The following is a 19754-nucleotide window of genomic DNA, read 5'->3' on the forward strand; positions in this document are numbered from 1 at the left end:
GGCTATGACAAAAAAGGCTGTATTTCAGCAATTTGGAAGAAGTCAGATGTTCAAAACGTTATTTTTTACTTAAAATTATAGTATTATTTTCTTTAAAGCTACTCAGAAATATGTGCATATCTTTTTCAACGGATATAACACAAAGCAAAAAAAAAACCTCGCTATAGAAGCTGTAATTTTAAACTTGAGACAGGATGTGTACTAACGAGCGGTTGGTGGATGGGTTGTGATTTACGAATTCAGTTTCTTATACTTGTTTTAATAAACATTTCAGCTCTGGCAACACTGGTAAAGCATGTGCAGCAGAGTCACGTTACGGTAGCCATTGACGGCAGTCTGTGGCGCTCTCATCTTCGCTTTAAACAACAAATGATGGCTAAGACAAAAGAGCTCGTCGGGCCAGACTTTGATGTAATTACAAATACTTGTATACTTTCCTTTGTGTGTGTGTGTGTGTGAGGGGGGGGGTGTTTGTGTGTGTGATCTCGTGTTTTACAGCTTTTTTGATTGCCCCATTAAACTAAAATGCCGTGGGTATGTCCCTATGCGTTCTAATTATTACCTTTATCAACATTTGAATCGTAAAGTGATTGAACCTGTTATTGGGATTTGCACTTTGAAAATGTGATGAAACGGATACCTGACACAATTCAGGTACAGCAAAAGGCAAAGGCAACGAAGGAGGGGAGATTAGCACTTGCTAAGTCCACAACAGATTTTTTACAGAAATGTTCACTGATGTGTTCAAACGATTATATTTGATAAAATGTTGACATGTTACATTGGTAACAATATGCTTTTCCTTCCGATCTGTTAATGAATCAGGCAAACAAACATGACTTTATATGTGTATGCATCATTATGAAAAAGGGGGGTGTGGGGGCAACAACAACCAAAACACAGTAACAACTATTGTGTTTTCAGCGTAGCGATAGGGTCCGACATTTACACGAAACAAGTATAATGCCGACGAGTCGAAGACGAGTCGCATTATACTTGTTTGAGTCTAAATATCGGACCCTATGGCTACGCTGAAAATACAATAGCGATTATATAGCTGTTCTGACCTTGATTTGTTGTTCCAAACTTACAAAATGACATTTTTGTGTCGATGCGTTGATCTCAGGTTTTGATGGCAGACGCCGTTTCTTATGCGCATTAGTTTTGCGCAGGCGCCACACTGATTTTGGAGAAAAAACCTCGATTTGACAACACAGCTGTTAAACAGCTTTTTATTAGTTCACTCGTATACAGCAAAAAGAAGTTAGAGTTTTTTTTTAAATTTTGAACAAGACTACTTATGAAGAAGACCAAAACACAACATCAACGGAAAACTAGAAACAACTGAAGAACTAGGATGCAACAAGGGGGAGGAGAAGAGAACAGCTAATCCGTACAACGCGAGCAGACGGCAGCGAAGTTTTCAGTTTGGGTGAATGGCATTTATGCTTGTCTCGTCATGAAGCGAATTTTTCAACCTCAGTTATAAACGACTACATGAATGTTAGTGCCATGGGTTGTACATCAATACTTCAGAGGGGAAGTGGGGTATTTAGTGTGGAGTTACGAGATAAGAAAAGCCGAATGCGAAAGTTTGTGTCAGTCGGCAACTGGCACACAACAACGGCTGTTCCGTTTTACTCCCATGTTTGTAGGCCTACTACATCTTTCGACTTTGGGCATTGTGTGGTGTTTAGGGACAAACAAAAATGGTTTAGTCCTGTTTCATCGGGAAGTTAGCAGAAAAGGGTATGCTATCGACATTTGTAAAGCTGAAAAACATTCCCGAGAAGAATTTCAAGTTGTCTGTGTATGCTGTTGTCGATTCAGTGAAACATCGTGTGGTACATATGGGTAAACCGGAACCATGCGTCTTTGTTATTGCCAATATGCTTTTGGATATTGGCAAAAATGGCCGACTTCCGTAGCATTATGCTTTGATGATCGGAAGAGACCATCCAATCACAGCCCCCGAATTCCCCCACGTGTCCATCAGAATAGCTATATTATTTGATGGTGAAGAAAATGCGGTTGTGTGTTTCAGGTCACGTTCTTATCGATAATTGATGGAAGCGAAATTGGCGCAGCTCTCACCACAGCTCTTTGAATGCGTTCGTTGGTTTGGGAGGAATACATGGATCAGCACGCACGATGGTTGATGAATTTAAAGAAATCCATTTATATAAAAAATACAACTCTCCACAGATAGCAGTACCCGCAGGTTGATGCATTTTAATATGAGACAAAGATGAGGATGGCAATCCCATGTAAAAACTTTTGAAGACATGTGTTTGTTAGCACTGTTTTTATTTTATTTTGTGTGACTAAATGTACAACAGTAGACTTGAAATTCAGAAGGATGTCAGTGTGTGTGTGTGTGTGTGTGTGTGTGTGTGTGTGTGTGTGTGTGTGTGTGTGTGTGTGTGTGTGTGTGTGTGTGTAAGTGTGTGTGTGTGTGTGTGCATATGCGTGTGTATGCGCGCACGCGCGTGTGTGTGTGTGTTCGTCTGTCTGTCTGTTTGTCTTACTGTTCGCGATGATTTCTGATCCCATGTTTTTAGTGTTGATCTTTTAGTTCTAGGCCGACATGTTCATTTAAATTTGGGTGACCACAAGCAAGCTCTCAAGTTCGGGATTCATTGTGTGTAAGTTTGACACGGATTTATTTACTGTGAATGTGAGCAGTGGAGTCAAAGACTCGTTGTTTTTTTGTTAAATAGTTAAACAAGTCACGGTTCACTGTGTGTGAGAGGTGTGGACTCAGACACTGACCTTGTTCGGAGCTTTAAACAATAGGAATTACTTACTAAACGTGTTGGTTGAACACAGTTCTGTGGTGGCGAGACCCTTTAACAAAGATGGTTGTATCCTTTCCTTTTCTTAACACTTGCCCTGATGATACTAAGTGCTGTGTTTTTACATATGTTTAAGTGTTGTGTGACGTATGTGTGTGTACGATTTTTCCCAGAAAACTACTCTATAATTATATTTGTTTAAGTTTTACATAGGCCTATGGATTCTTACAGATTTTGCATTTTTTTATTTTTGTTTGGAATGCTTTTGTTCATGTAGATTTGACATCGACGCCATCAGATATTGTGTGCGTGCGTGTGTGTGTGTGTGTGTGTGTGTGTGTGTGTGTGTGTGTGTGTGTGTGTGTGTGTGTGTTTGTGTTTGTGTGTGTGTGTGTGTGTGTGTGTGTGTGTGTGTGTGCGTTCGTGTGTGTGTGTGTGTGTGTGTGGTAGTGTGTACACGTGTACGTGTGTGCGTGTAGGTGTGTGTGTGTGAGTGGGTTTGCGTGTGTGTGTATGTGTGAGTGCGTGTGTATGTGTGAGTGCGTGTGTATGTGTGCGTGTGTGTGTGTGTGTGTGTGTGTGTGTTTGTTAGTGTGTATATCGAGCGAATGATAATCGGGCAGTTCTTCGCGAAGATTTGCATGTAAACTTTTCAAGATGATTCCCACGGTTGCTGTTGTTGGTGGTGGTATTGTTGTTGTTGTTGTTGTTGTTGTTGTTGTTGCCGTAAACGCGTAGTTTTTGTTGTTGCTGCTGCTTTTTTGATTGTTTGTTTCATTTCATTCTTTGATATGTACGATTACGATAAATCAGGCTTTGACAAATATAGGGCAGTACATGTGTTTGTTAATTGAAAAAAAATGGAATGACGGAATTATACACTGCAGACTAAGATTAGAAATGAGCGATTTAAATGATGATATGGTGAAACGCCACTTAAGTGATAACCCGACTTGTCAGTGCGGATATCAAAATGAAAATTTTGAACATTATTTATTATTTTGTAGTAATTACGATGATGTCCGAACACTAACTATACACACATTACCGAATGATCATCAAAATGTACAATGTGTATTGTTTGGTCTGCCAAACCTACGTTTTACCGAAAACATTGAAATATTCGAAAAGGTTCATAGCTTTATGAGGTTAAGTGATAGATTTTGATTACCCTGTTGTGGTCACCATGTCAATGATCCAGTATTTGATTATTGGCAGGTCATGCTGTTTTACGTTTTTACTGAAGGTCAAGTTTCGAGTAAATATTTTTATTAAAGGTGTTTCTGTGTATTCACATGACTAACCTCAGCTTAATTAGTTTGTACGACAATGTAAATGAAATTGTTGCTGCTGCAGTAGCATTGATCTAGCAAGTCTGTGAAAGTCTCTCATCGTCTCTCTGACACCCCCCCCTCCTCCCCCGGGATCTCCCCGATATTGCAGTCCTTCCCGTCCTCTGTCACATCCTCTAATTCTTTTGCTGCATTTTTTCCTCTTTTGTGTGTGTGTGTGTAAAAATTGTATCTTGTCTGTCTTGCGTTCTCATAAGGGTATAAGTGATTCTATGACCTTGACATAACGTGAAATAACAATTCCTATCTAGATGTACATATTTATAACAACACTTAATATAAGCTTAGCTTGTTGTGTGGCCACAAATGTTTATATCGTATATACATGCCACCCTGTATTTCATTAATAAAATCTTGTTTAAACCAATTGAAAAAATGTTCGTTAAACAACTGTTCAGCCGATCCAGACTGTGACCAGATATTGTATTTTATCTTCGAGGTTTAACATGAATTGATGAATCTGTTTGCTGTTATTATAATTTTACAGAAACATCGTAAGTACAGAATTTGTTTTTGTTCTCATTTAAGTTACTAAATTGTATTGTTTGTTGTGCATTGCCCGATTTTGAGACATCCCTTTCCAAGTGTGCGCTTCCGTGTGTAGTTGAGTGTGTTAATGAGAGTTTCCCCCCGAACCTTGTCTGGGCACTAAACACGACAGCAGCGTTTTAACTAAACGAGAACATTACTTGACAGAGACTGACAATTGATTCTCCAAACAATGCATTTATGTGTTGTACCGATTTGTTCACACACACACACACACACACACACACACACACACACACACACACACACACACACACACACACACACACTCACTCACGCACACGCATGCACTTGCACGCGCGCACACACGCACAACCACATACACACGCAGAAACACACACACACCAGCCCTCACGCTCAGACGCACACGCACGCATGCACATACACACGCACATACACGCGGACGCATATACACACGTACAGACGCACACGCACGCATGCAAACATATACACACGCACACACACACACACACGCACGCACACACACACACACACACACACACACACACACACAAACACACACACGTCAAAATCGTTTGAGGGATCGTGGTTTTGGTTTGTTGTTGCTGTAAAAAAAACTTCCGCAACACCAGTTGGCAACGTTGTGCTTGCTTTTATTGAAACAACATTTTCTAGTCCCAATATACGTATACGACAAGGAAGATCAAAGTTTTACACAACTCAGATAGTTGCAGCTGTTACCCAGAAGGAGAATACACCTTGAAAGGGAGCACATCGCTATTAGTTGTTTCTGTGAAGAGCAAGATGCAGATTTTTGAAATGCTTCAATTGTTGCTGCTTTGTACGTTTAATAAAGACGTTACCGGCAATTCCCTTTGTGAGTATGCATTATCGCACAACAGTGTGCTGTCGAAAAAGGGGGTTTAGCCTTTATTTTTGAAAAGTAACCTGAGCTAATTATGTCAAATAACATGACTGATGTGTTTCTCTGAGAAAAAAATAATTGTTGTTTAAAATAATGCATGCAAAGATATACATTTTATTTTAACGATTTTACTCCTGCATTTAGTTTGATTAAATACTGATATGACAATAAATGTGTGACATTTGCAATGTGTCGTCTAAATTACCATTCAAGGGCGGATCAATTCACTTTGGAGGGGGGGGTTACAAAATGACTGCGAAGATACAAGTTGACGGCGCCGAAGGCGCCTAAGCCTTTAGGGGGGTCCGGGGGCATGCTCCCCCGGAAATTTTTTGTATCCAAAGAAGCAAAATAGAGCTATCTGGTGCATCCTGAGCCAATAAATTACCTCTTTTTTTGGGGGGTGGGGGGGTTACGTAACCCGTGTAACCCCCCCCCCCCCCAAGATCCACCCTTGCCATTTTACGTTACATTTGATTAGTATTGTCGGTTGCGCTTTCTTCTCATATATATGTTTAATTCAAACGTTTCCTTGTGTATGCAATGGTGAGGAATTGTTTGTTTCGTCGTAGTGGGTTTTTCCTCACAGATAAATGAGTAAAAACCACTGTAAGGCCATATTTTTTCAAAATGTATACTTAGAAACAAACTTAAAAAAACCAATGACGGAACGTCAATGTTTGACAAAACGGACTATGTAAATAACTTCGATGTTGACTTACAGAAAAATGTGAGCAGATAATGTGAGCTTGAAAGGCAAATTATGATATAGCTCAGCAAGGCGCTGATTCTCAGTCTTAAAATGTGCGAGAGAAATTAACGGTAATGGATAACAAGTCGCGTAAGGCGAAATTACTACATTTAGTCAAGCTGTGGAACTCACATAATTAAATTGAACGCACTACATTTGTTCACAATGACCGTAGTCCGCCGGTAGTGCAAAAGACAGTGAAAGTGACGAGTCTGTTTAGCGCGGTAGCGGTTGCGCTGTGCTGCATAGCACGCTTTACTGTACCTCTCTTCGCTTTAACTTTCTGAGCGTGTTTTTAATCCAAACATATCATATCTATATGTTTTTGGAATCAGGAACCGACAAGGAATAAGATGAAATTGTTTTTAAAACGATTTCGGACATTTGATTTTAATCATAATATTTATATTGGTAATTTTCAGAGCTTGTTTTTAATCCGAATATAACATATTTATATGTTTTTGGAATCTGAACATGATGAAGTATAAAATGAAGGTAATTTTGGATCGTTTGATAAATAACAAATTTTATTTACAATTTTCAGATTTTTAATGACCAAAGTCACAATTAATTTTTAAGCCTCCATGCTGAAATGCAATACCGAAGTCCGGCCTTTGTCAAAGATTGCTTGGCCAAAATTTCAATCAATTTGATTGAAAAATGAAGGTGTGACAGTGCCGCCTCAACTTTTACAAAAAGCCGGATATGACGCCATCAAAGCCATTTATCGAAAAAATGGAGAAAAAAAACACTGGGGATATCATACCCAGGAACTCTCATGTAAAATTTCATAAAGATCGGTCCAGTAGTTTAGTCTGAATCGCTCTCTCACACACACGCACAGACACACACACACACACACACACACACACACACACACACACACACACACACACACACACACACACATACACCACGACCCTCGTCTCGATTCCCCCCTCTATGTTAAAACATTTAGTCAAAACTTGACTAAATGTAAAAAGCAAGCTGAGTTGTAATTTTCTTTACTTAAAGGCACAGTAAGCCTCCCGTAAACCATCACAGATACTGTCAGGCTTTTACACACAGTACACACACCCTTCCATTTGAACGCTCACCGAACGGGAACATCCTAGGTGCCTCACGTAAAGAGCGAGCAATTTTCAAAGAATTTATGTTGCTGATTGTCTCCTCACACAATCGGACCGTGGTGCGTTTTGGCGCTAGACCTAACTTTTAAAATCTAAATAATAAATTGACAGCTTGTTACACAAACATTCTTAAATCATAACATAATTCTTTTTTCATCAAGACAAGATCAGTACAATTCGAAGTTTTGAAAGGTTGAAAAAAGAAAAGCCCAGAAGCAGGGTCACGCAAGGTCGTGGTTTTCGTAGCAGACGACGGTTTATAGCTATCGCCAGTTCCTCTGAACAGTCAAAAGCCATCGCTAGAGTTCTTGTGAACCACAGCCGTTTGTTTCGTGCATAGTCAGAGGTACATAATAACGTGCTATTGCAGATAAGCTCACAGCGAATTACAAACTGACGACAACATTGTGAAAAAGGGAAACTGGATCACGATGGCTCAGGGGTAAGATAAACCACGCAAAAATACATTCCTTGAAAATTGCTCCCTCTTTACGGAGGGCACCTAGGATGTTCTCAAGCGGTGAGTGTTCTAATGAAAGGGTGTTTGTATTGTGTGTAAAAGCCTAACAGTATCTGTGACCGGCACGGTTGGCCTAGTGGTAAGGCGTCTGCCCCGTGATCGGGAGGTCGTGGGTTCGAACCCCGGCCGGGTCATACCTAAGACTTTAAAATTGGCAATCTAGTGGCTGCTCCGCCTGGCGTCTGGCATTATGGGGTTAGTGCTAGGACTGGTTGGTCCGGTGTCAGAATAATGTGACTGGGTGAGACATGAAGCCTGTGCTGCGACTTCTATCTTGTGTGTGGCGCACGTTATATGTCAAAGCAGCACCGCCCTGATATGGCCCTTCGTGGTCGGCTGGGCGTTAAACAAACAAACAAACAAAATAACAGTATCTGGGATGGTTTACGGGAGGCTTACTGTGCCTTTAATTATTAGTTGTTGACTGTCAATTTACTCCAAAGGCGACTTGTCAACAAAGTTCCTGTCAACGTTTCGTTTTAGAATGATAAAGTATTCCTTAATTAGTATAACCATTGGTGCTAGTATGGCTTTTCTTTTATTAAGAATACTTATTTTCGAAGCCTTCTATTCTAATGTATAACCATTCATTAACTTACATAACCTAGGACACCTATGGCCATCAGCTAGTGAAGCAATGGAACACATGGGCCCGAATACTTCAGAAGAAAAAGAGAACCTTGAAAGCAAATGCTTACTTTTGAAGTTTGAACTACCAAAGCTTATTCCCAAGCTATTCTTTATTATACACAAGGACTTGTTTAGTAGTGGTTTTGCGAGTACTGAAACCAAGGTCGTGTCAATTAGGAGAATCCACAGTAGTAGGTATGCGTTTCTTAATAGCAAGCATGGCGGACAAATATATTGTCCCGAGTTAAAAAAAAAGCTGTAGCTTTTCCTAGCGCCGTTATTGCTGTTTTGTAGACCGACGTCTTAAGCACAAGGTATATGTTCTCCTGTCTTGCATCTTCCACAAACCACCTACAAGCTTGGGGAACAGAACATGAATGGAACAAACTAAAAAAGAAAGCAGAGGAAGAAGGAACTAACAGTAGAAAGTTAATAATTTCAAAAAAAATAAATAACATATGTAGAATATTAAAAAAAGTGTGTCCTGTGATTTGGATGCAACATAACGGAACACTAGGCGCTACACACGTACCACGGAGTTTGCTTTAACCTTCACCGGATCACGCGTTGGACCCCACAGTCCGGATGATATGGGTCGACTTTCCAAAGAAAGATTCAACGTAAAAAGTATGGGTCGTACACGACCCACACCATCTGAATAGGAATACACGTTTTGCCGCCTTTTTGCAGAGTATGGATCGTACACGACCCACGCCATCCGAATAAGGATAAACAACGTACAATTCTGTTCGTAATTCTATATGGGTCGTCCACGACCCAAATCATCCGGACTGTGTCGTTCAAATTACGTCATCGTTTATTTGTTTGTTTACAAAAATAATCTTTTAAAAGTTGGGCAACTGGATGGTTGATGGTGATTGGAGCATGAAACCTCAAGCACAAACTCCAAATAGTTTCAGAGATGAAGACGATTTTGTAAGGCTCTGGGTCGTCCACGACCCACGAAGCACGGTGAAGCTTAACCCTGAGATTTAAGGAAGGTTTATTCTGACAGTCGAATCAAGTTGGCTTAGTCAGTAAATGACCAACTCGTCGGTTCTAGAGCCACTCCGTTTCAAGCACGTGATCTTTGTAAAACAAGCATGTCCATTTCGCTGATGCAAGTCAACTTACCGTCTGTGGTGCATGATTGACGCTTTAACGTATTTGGTGTCGTTTCTCAACTGAGCTGAAGAATGTGTTGCCTTTAACCTCGAATTTCTTTTACTTTTTTTGCGTCGTTGTATGTTTCCGATAGAAGAGTGCAATAAACAGTCCCTAAAAAAATGGACTTCGTCTAAGGTGTCGTAACCACACCCCAAAACCGAATAAAACCCTGCTATTTTGCAAAGAGAAACTTGAGAAGCATGATGTAGTCCTATTATGTTTATTGAAATTAATTGAATTTAAATATGTGTAATGTTAAACTTGTGGGGCCCTGATTTGGCCTATTGGTCCGCTGGACCCAAAAAGCAACAGAAATCAATCAATCATGGTGTAGTCCTGGGTCCCGCTGTAGTAATTCAGCCATCAGTTACTTCCTCGTGAAATTTCGGGAACAGACCTTTTTCCAAACTATTCATATTAAACTGAGGGAAGTAATTAAAAAGTAGATTCATTGTTTTTTCTTAAAATAGTCGCGAACCACTCTCTCACGCAATCGGGCCTGCGTGGGTTAAACAAGGAAGGAAACAACCAAAGCAATTAGGCAAAATAACACTAACCAAAACCTAATCATTTGAATGATGTAGTGTGTTTCTAATATGTATTTCAATTTGGAAAAATGAGGTCATTTGTTAAATTTTAAAACAAAATGTTATTTCCGAGTGCTATCTACTGGTGCATGAACATAAAAACTCAACGCCGGGGTTGGTCAACGACGGGGGCCCGGGTAACTCAGGTGGTAGAGCACTGGACTTGTAATCGTAAGGTCGCAGGTTCGAATCCGGGCCGGGACGGACACGGGTCATCTTTATGTGTAGACCCAGAGACGGTATCCATCTCCCACCCCCGTGTCATCACAGTGGCACGTAAAAGACCTCGGTCATTCTGCCATAAGTGCAGATGGTAGATACCACCTAAACACGCATACACTTGTGTATCTCATCTAAAGTCGGGTTAAAACCCGGGAACATTATTATTATTATTATAATTATGAAGTCTTATATCGCGCGCGTATCTCCAGACTCGGACTCAAGGCGCAGGGATGTATTTATGCCGTGTGAGATGGAATTTTTTACACAATACATCACGCATTCACATCGACCAACAGATCGCAGCCATTTCGGCGCATATCCTACTTTTCACGGCCTATTATTCCAAGTCACACGGGTATTTTGGTGGACATTTTTTATCTATGCCTATCCAATTTTGCCAGGAAAGACCCTTTTGTCAATCGTGGAATCTTTAACGTGCACACCCCAATGTAGTGTACACGAAGGGACCTCGGTTTTTTGTCTCATCCGAAAGACTAGCACTTGAACCCACCACCTAGGTTAGGAAAGGGGGGAGAAAATTGCTAACGCCCTGACCCATCTTATCAACATATATTATTGTCCTATAGGCAAATATGTTTGGCCTTTTAAGAACATGATCTGGGTTATGTGCAAAAAAAAATAAAAATTAAAAAAAAAAAAACCGGGGAGCAAGGGAGGAAAGGAGAAGGGCCAGACCAAGCAGCCAGACCCTGATGGCTGAGACCCGGGACCCACTCTCTCTATATATATAGGGGGCGGGGTTGGATATATTAAAAGGTATACGTTAAGATCCTTTCTAAGAATATGTACAGCCTCTCTTCACCTTCATGGGGAGGGGCCATTAAAAACATAATCTTTAATTTGAGTATATTTTTTATAAGAAAAAGGGTTAAAACTCAGGACCACGCTCTGTTATAAAAGTTTAAAAATAAGACTTGTGAGAATAAATAGGGAGGGTGTGCAAGGCACGTAATAATTTTCTTCGGAAAAGAAAAAGTCAGGCACACACATTCATGCTCGCACGCATGTATCCTGCGCCGCCCTGACCCAGGGTCGAACTCGCAACCTCTCGCTTCCGAGCGCAAGTGCGTTACCACTCGGCCACCCAGTCCATAACATGCCCCTAATGGCTTTGCCGTGAGAGCTCAACTACAATGTGTTTGCTTTCCATTCGTTTTTTTCAAAAGCAACTATCACTTAAATCGGTTGTTTTACATCAATAAAAACACAAGTACCTACGTTATCTGTTATAGTTCACTAAACAAAACGGCCATGTATGTTGCGTTTTACAGCCATCAATATATCGGCTAAATACAATGACAAAACTAATTGCAACTGACATTAACACAACTCTTATGAACTTTCAGTCAAAATGAGTGTCGATGTCAATACACATCTTGAGTAGGTTTGCAGAAATGTAACATTATGTGTTATACTGCTGTATACTTTTCGTCGGATATCTATACCAAATCATGTTTAGGACGTTACATATAAAAAAAACGTGAGTACAAGCATGTAATGTTTATTTTTCTTAATCATTCAATGTATGTCATGCGACGGGCGCAGTGGCGTAGTGGATAAGAGATCTGTCTCCTAATTGGAAGGTCGTGAGTTCAAATCCCGGCCGCGGCTGACTGGTTGGCTAAGGGTGGAGATTTGTCCGATCTCCCAGGTCAACTTATTTGCAGACCTGCTAGTGCCTTATCCCCCTTCGTGTGTACACACAAACACAAGACCTAGTGCGCACGGAACAGATCCTGTGATCCATGTCATAGTTCGGTGGGTTATAGAAACACGAAAATACACAGCATGCTTCTCCCGAAGTCGGCGTATGGCTGCCTGAATGGCGGGGTAGAAACGGTCATACACGTAAACATCCTCTCCTGCAAAAACACGAGATTTTATGGGCATGATTGTAAACCACACTATTCAGGAAACGCCATCAACATAAAAACGCACCCTTTTACTTGGTATCTCTGCACTCTGAACAAAAGAGTATGATAATTATGTTTAAACCATCTTCCTTCCCAGGTGTGTCTTTACAGGTAAACAGCGCGTTTGAAAAAGACGAAAAAGGATGCAACTTCACAGTTGCAGCCAGTATTCACGTCGGATGTGCACATTTCGAAGACGACGTCGAATTTGTAAAAGTGTTCAAAGGTTCTACACCAGGTTTGGCTCCTCCATTTTGCATAATATGGTTCAATGGCTACAAATGCAGTTCTGCTGTAGGGTGCGCTTGCAATAACGACACGGGCATATTCTTTGTCACAAAACAAATGACCAGCTCATATATTGAAGATCTGTTGCTAATGGGCGTGCTGAGCGATGGTGACAAGTTTCATACAACTGTGAAGCTACACCCAGAGGGTAAGTACCCCAAGTTTATAGTGTATATCTGTTTGTAGTGTCGACTGTCGGTAGTTTGGCCTATCCATCTGTTTGCCAGTCTGTCGATCTGCATTTCTGTATATCTGTGTCTCTGAAGTTTAACTAAATTATGATATTGTTTTTACTCTCTTCTTTACTCAAAAATGTGAGGGTTTTTTCTGGAGAAGAATTGAAATAAAAATCGCCTGAAGCAATATCACAATATTTAGTAAATATGTCGACATACAAGAAAATATTAACAGTAAAAACTCGGTGATAGTCAACACGGAGACACGTTATAATGCTTGGGTATTCTGCCATTACATTAAATGATTTAGGCTTAAACATGAAGACGTGTGCATTCACAAACTCATCTCTGGTCGTGCAGAGCGTGCTTTTTCCTCAAAATTCCAAAACAAGCCAAATGAAAAGTTTGCTTTCTCAAATCCAAAGTTAGAACTCATTGAATCGCGTTTAGCCATTAGTTAGACTCCTGATGAGTCTCAATACATTTAAAAACAAGTCTTTGCTAGATATTATGCTTATTTGTGTCCATAGAACATGTGTTTCATTATATAACACAAGTTTTGATACTGCATTTTCCCAAGGGCGTGTGTGTTTTTAATTACTTCCGTAAGTGAATCTATTTAACTGTTTGTGTTTGTGTAGAGCAGTTATTGTGTACATATAAGTATATATACCTTCATGAGGTTGTTTGTGTATGTTTCATTCTTTTCCTTGTCTCTTCTATTTGCCCATGGAAATGTGACAATCCTCAGAACAATATATTTGTCTTGTCATGTTTTGTCCGGTCTTGTCTTGTCTTGTCTTGTCTTGTCTTGTCTTGTCTTGTCATGTCTTGACTTGGCTCGTATCGTCTTGAGAAGTCTAATATGCCGATGATAGAGATGACATTTGTTTGCTTGTTCATTGTTTCAGATTGTGCTAAAACATCTACCTCCGTACCTTCTGGATTTCCAAACACAAACTCTTCTGGTAGCAGACGCTAATTTTACTTTTTATTGATTATGGTCCTTGTTCTCTGTTGTTATGTTTTATTTATTGTTACTGTTTAAATGTGTGTATACATGCCTCTGCGTGTAATGTTTGTGTATGTGCATCTACCTCCGTACTAGATTTCCAAACACAAATTGTAGCATTACCGAATGCTATTAACTGTTTTAATTAATTCCAAATGTGCATTGTTGTTCTATTTATTGTTGTTGTTGCTGAGTGTACGAGTTTGTGTATGTATGTTTGCGTTAGAGTGTATGTGTCAGTGTGAGTATGGGATGTTACGGGTCTCTCTGTTTCTTTGTGTTTTCCTGTGAAGCGTTTTCAAATGTGTATAGTGCATAAGCAATGTACAGAGTGACCCCCCAAAAAAGAGTACCCAAACAAAACGTCATAAATTGAACAAAAATAAAGCAATCTTCATACAATTTATTTACACACACAAGTAGCCTCTGCATGATTTGCACAGAAAATGTTAGCGTTCTAGCTTGTCTTTCAGGAAAGTTATGCTCATTCTACAGAACATGCTCCAAATGGCCTCCGCGCCGCTGCAGGCAAACTTGAACTCGCCGCGCAAAGTTATCAATCACCCGCACACACTCCTGTTGCGAGATTCCGCGAATGGTTGTTGTAATGGCTCTCTTGAGTTCTGTGAATGTCTGTGGGTTGTTCCTTTAGACGTTGTCTTTCAGGAACCCCCAAAGATAGAAATCGCGCTGACCGAAGTGTCTCTGGAACTGTACTTGCACATCTCTGTATGATTTTGTGCGACAATAGGTCTCCATGCAAAACGTCCGTTGATCATTAGTATAGTTCATTGTGAGAACAGCTTTTATTTCATCCAACCATGCAGTGGATTAGCTTGACTCACCTCAAAAAAGAAACAAAAAAAGTTAAAATTGACAAAGTTATTCAAGTTTGTTTGGGTACTCTTTGTTTTGGGTCACCCTGTATAAACGTTGGGAAGAAACGTATGAAATATGTGTGGCTGCCATCTCAGCGTAAAACCAACTTCTTTAATGTTGATCATATTTCGATTGTATACACTTGTCTTGTAAACTGTTCAGGTCTAGCACCAACACCCGTTACAGTAGCATCTGACTTGACAAGCTCGTTGGACGGTAAGTGTGTGTGTGTGTGTGTGTGTGTGTGTGTGTGTGTGTGTGTGTGTGTGTGTGTGTGAGTGTTCTTGTGTGTGTGTGTGTGTGTGTGTCGGTGTGTGTCAGTGTGTGTGTGTGTTGTGTGTTTGTGTATGTGTGATCATGTGCGTGTGTGTGTGTGTGTGTGTGTGTGTGTGTGTGTGTGTGTGTGTGTGTGTGTGTGCGCGTATGTCTTTGTCTGTGTCTGTGTCTGTGTGTCTCTGTCTCTGTCTCTGTCTCTGTATGTTGCAATATTGCTATTCCATATGTTACGTGGATTTCCATTGGTCAATTGGGCAAAACTGAGCTCAGTGCAAAAGTGATATCGACGACATTTCCGTCGATATCAGTTTTGATATCGACGACCTCTTTATTGCTTCCCCACTTCAAAAACAAAAACACCTAAATTTAAAAACAAACAAATATATATGAAAATGTAATGATCCCAGAATTTAGTTGAGCAAGTGACTAAAGACTTTTTGAAAGAAAAGACATTTTGAAATACTGAAAAGTACAAGAAAAGAGTGAACAAAAAGAAATAATAATCAGAGGGAGGGATATGGAACAGCCAAAACTGAGAAATACTTTTGTAATTTCTTTACAGTAAATATAACATGTCCAGAGAATTTGCAATATATCTAACATTGACTGATTGTGTGATGATATCTTCTGCTATTGGTCTGTTTCGACAGTGATATCAAAATCTCGACCTCCGGTCTCGATTTTGATATCACTGTCTCAACAGACCATAGCAGAAGATATCATCACACAGTCCGTCAATATTGGGTAATATTCATTCCCGTGATATTTTTAGCAACGTTTCTATATCCGAAAGGATGGTACCCAAAAACAAGTCGCGTAAGGCGAAAATGCAACATTTAGTCAAGTAGCTGTCGAACTCACAGAATGAAACTGAACGCAATGCAACGCAGCAAGACCGTATACCCGTAGCATCGTCAGTCCACCGCTCATGGCAAAGGCAGTGAAATTGACAAGAAGAGCGGGGTAGTAGTTGCGCTTAGAAGGATAGCATGCTTTTCTGTACCTCTCTTCGTTTTAACTTTCTGAGCTTGTTTTTAATCCAAACATATCATATCTATATGTTTTTGGAATCAGGAACCGACAAGGAATAAGATGAAAATGTTTTTAAATTGATTTCGACAATTTAGTTTTGATTATAATTTTTATATTTTTAATTTTCAGAGCTTGTTTTTAATCCAAATATAACATATTTATATGTTTTTAGAATCAGAAAATGATGGAGAATAAGATGAACGTAAATTGGGATCGTTTTATAAAAAAAAAATTTTGTTTTACAATTTTCAGATTTTTAATGACCAAAGTCATTATTTAATTTTTAAGCCACCAAGCTGAAATGCAATACCGAAGTCCGGGCTTCGTCGAAGATTGCTTGGCCAAAATTCCAATCAATTTGATTGAAAAATGAGGGCGTGACAGTGCCGCCTCAACTTTTACAAAAAGCCGGATATGACGTCATCAAAGGTATTTATCAAAAAAAGAAAAAAAAACGTTCGGGGATATTATTCCCAGGAACTCTCATGTCAATTTTCATAAAGATCGGTCCAGTAGTTTGGTCTGAATCGCTCTACACGCACGCACGCACGCACACACACACGCACACACATACACCACGACCCTCGTTTCGATTCCCCCTCTGGCCTCTATGTTAAAACATTTAGTCAAAACTTGACTAAATGTAAAAACGAAAACTTGTCTTTTGATGTCAATGGTAAATTTAATATATGGTCAGGTCATAACAATGGCAAGTCTACTTAAAGGGGGGGGGGGGGAGGCGGTGTAGTGTTCTTCCGACAATTGATGTTCTAAACGACAGGTCAGATCGAGTCATGTGGATTGAAAATCTTTGTTCAGTCAATTATATTCATTACTGGTGGGAACATTATTAACACTGAACATTTTACAATACTATAAACTACTAATTTATTGCAGCCAGACGAAACTTCCCTGTCTGACTAATGCTACTTTGAAATATCGAGGTATTTTTGCCTTGGTTTGACTAACTTTTGTTTTGTTCTGGTAATTAGTGACGACATTTGGGGATGGAGAAAATTACACGTCTTTCGCCCTCGCGCCAGCTAGAGTGCTGCCAGATCAGCGACTGGTCGTAATGCTGGGTTCCATCGGATGTGGCTTGCTTTTCCTTGTTGGCCTTTCCATTGTCTTCAATGCAGTAATGAGGAAAAGGAGAGTCGGAGGTAAATGTAATTATTATAAATCATTTTGGGGGTCAGATTAAATAAGGAATTACTTCCTTATCAAAGAAATATGCCTGGTATCGAAATTTGATGTGTTGTTCCAATGGAAACTGAAACCGAGAAAAAAACTGCAAGGGAGGGAAGTGGTTAAAGGATGCATAATGTTTTGCCTTGATTGTCTATGTCTTTTAAAATCTAAGAGTCATTTCTGGTCTTCTCTTTCTGTAATTTGTTTGGACGGTTGAACCATATCTTTTTCAGATTGTGTTATTGTAATAATATGTTGCATTTTTATTACAATTGAAACTTACTTCATACATTTAGTCAAATGTTGCCCAGACGTACCTAAAGTAATAAGTAAGTTAGGAACAATCTCTGCACTCAGTATTTTGCCATTTTTCCAGGCAGATCAGGAAAGCTGCCCCCTCCCCCTGCCCCTCACAGCGTGAGACGTGCAGCAGGTGACAGCGTGATGATCTGTGACCAGCCTCCACCTCTTCCTGACAGGCCTACCTTTGTCAGTGCACATGTTAGCGACTATGCTGACTATGCTGAGATTCCTTGCGAAACTGATCCAAGTATGAATCGAGTCTTGGGGTTATCGGGATAAAGTAATTCAGAGTACCATTTTATGAAGACAAAGACTGGAACGATGTTGTTGTTGTGTTGTAATTAAAAGCTTATCTAAGAAAACGCTGAATGGGAGAGTTAGCCTGAATGGCTGGTTATGGCAGTCGTGTGTGTGTGTGTGTGTGTGTGTGTGTGTGTGTGTGTGTGTGTGTGTGTGTGTGTGTGCGATAAAGTCACGGTCCTTCAGTTCAGACGATTCTTCTCACCATGGTTTATCAAATCTGCTCAGGGTTTTCTAAATGGGATAAGGGTATCACTCCACTTGAACGAATTCCCTTTTTTTTCTGCCGTACAGTAATGAACTTGAAAAGCTCACTCCATGAAACCCGGGTCCGAGGAGAAACATACATCTCCCGACCAAATAACATATCATCAGAAATCGTAATTTTTAACCGGCTTCGAAGATTAATAGGGTATGATATGCATATGTGCTGAAGCCTTTGCACAACGTAGACCGTGAGATCGTAGCATGAGGTATAATTACTAAAATACAATGTTTCTGCAGGCTTATCAAACAAGGTCCTGACAACGCTTGACTCCTCTCCAGTGTCAGACAGCAGCATGTCAGATGACTGCCTGCATCACATCGCCTGTCCCTCGTCTGACAGCTCCATGTCTGAAGACTACCTCCATCCCGTCGCATCTGCTAGCAAAAGCGTTGAACCTGCAACTGCAACATAATCTTCATCCCTCACAGAAGATGGAGAGCACACAGGATACCCATCGGTCCGGGGGAACAAGTCAATCAAGAAAACCAGTCCCTGCCAAACTTGAGAACCCCTTTAATAATGCCTTATAAGGCATTACAATGCGACATCATTGTGTGGTGAAGATCCGAAACAACTGTTGTCAAAGTCATGCTCGTTCTTACTTGACTTTGTTTGTATCAGAACTGGCAGTTACTCTCCCACTATGCTGTAGTACAATATTCGATGCTCGATTGTGCCAGTGTTGTTATATTTCTCTGAAAAACGTGGATACAAACGACACCCTCAAATAGAGAAAATTCGCACGTTTGTTTGCAAACCATTTTCAATATTTCTGTAAAAAGAACGTCTAATAAGTGTTTTCGTTTGGTGAACTTGCCGTTACACTATGTGAACAATGCCAATGATTATGGTCCAGACTCCTCAAGCAACCATATTACATGATTTCGAAAAGTTTATCGAGCAACCTTATCGCCGCTCGATCAAAGGGATTAAACCACCTTGGTATCCCCAAAAAGATTGCCTTTGTTCTGTTTGGGCTTTGGTCACGTCTGGTTTTATGATTGTGGACACAGACAGTTGTTTTTTTCCAAGTACTAAGAATGAATCTGATTGGTTGTTTGCGCCTCGGTTGATTGGGTGTCTTTAAAAACAATGATCGGTTTGTACTGTTCCTCTTCAACTTGTATTTAATAAATAAAGCATTTTGATTAACCGGCTGTTTTTGGATGTGCTAGATCTCGCTTTAGTTTAGTCGTTCACCCCTATCAACAGTCGAGAAGGGGACCGGGTAACTCAATTAGTAGATCACTGGACTTGTGTAGTCTCAGATACGGTATCCATGTACCACCCCGTGTCAGCACAGTCTCACGTAAAAGACCTCAGTCATTCTGACACAAGTGCAGGTGACTTATTACATCTAAACACACGCACTCACCTGGATAGCGCGACTCTTGTTGCTGCTAGCTTTCCACTGAGAGGAAACGATCCGAATGTCCCTGCATTTGGGATCATAACGTAAAATGAAGGTAAATGAAATGAAATGACATGAAGTTCTGTTATGCATTA

General features: G+C 40.2%; 2 protein-coding genes across 3 annotated transcripts in view; both read left to right on the forward strand.

Moving 5' to 3' along the window:
* Positions 1-4510, forward strand: part of LOC138972481 (hexokinase-like) — a 29353-nt gene extending 24843 nt beyond the window's left edge. For both annotated transcript variants that reach the window (XM_070345109.1, XM_070345110.1), the window contains 2 exons: positions 275-411; positions 2045-4510. In XM_070345109.1, the coding sequence (XP_070201210.1) occupies positions 275-411; positions 2045-2107 (200 nt within the window). In that variant the 3' untranslated portion in view covers positions 2108-4510. The remainder of the gene's footprint in view (positions 1-274; positions 412-2044) is intronic.
* A 266-nt stretch (positions 4511-4776) lies between these two features.
* LOC138972482 (uncharacterized) lies at positions 4777-19205 on the forward strand. The gene is made up of 7 exons (XM_070345112.1): positions 4777-5534; positions 12621-12959; positions 13899-13955; positions 15041-15094; positions 17179-17349; positions 17754-17927; positions 18485-19205. The coding sequence occupies exons 1-7, from the start codon at positions 5462-5464 to the stop codon at positions 18658-18660; spliced, it is 1044 nt and encodes a 347-aa protein (XP_070201213.1). The 5' UTR covers positions 4777-5461; the 3' UTR covers positions 18661-19205.
* Positions 19206-19754: the final 549 nt, after the last annotated feature.

This window comes from Littorina saxatilis, linkage group LG8, assembly GCF_037325665.1.
Source record: "Littorina saxatilis isolate snail1 linkage group LG8, US_GU_Lsax_2.0, whole genome shotgun sequence".
Taxonomy (NCBI): domain Eukaryota; kingdom Metazoa; phylum Mollusca; class Gastropoda; order Littorinimorpha; family Littorinidae; genus Littorina; species Littorina saxatilis.

What these genes read in the sequence shown, in the direction of transcription:
- LOC138972482 (XM_070345112.1), top strand. Translation starts at nt 5,462, where the DNA reads ATGCAGATTTTTGAAATGCTTCAATTGTTGCTGCTTTGTACGTTTAAT. An exon ending in TGTGAAGCTACACCCAGAGG is followed by an intron (nt 12,960 to 13,898) that starts GTAAGTACCCCA and finishes TCATTGTTTCAG; the next exon opens with ATTGTGCTAAAACATCTACC. An exon ending in CTTGACAAGCTCGTTGGACG is followed by an intron (nt 15,095 to 17,178) that starts GTAAGTGTGTGT and finishes TCTGGTAATTAG; the next exon opens with TGACGACATTTGGGGATGGA.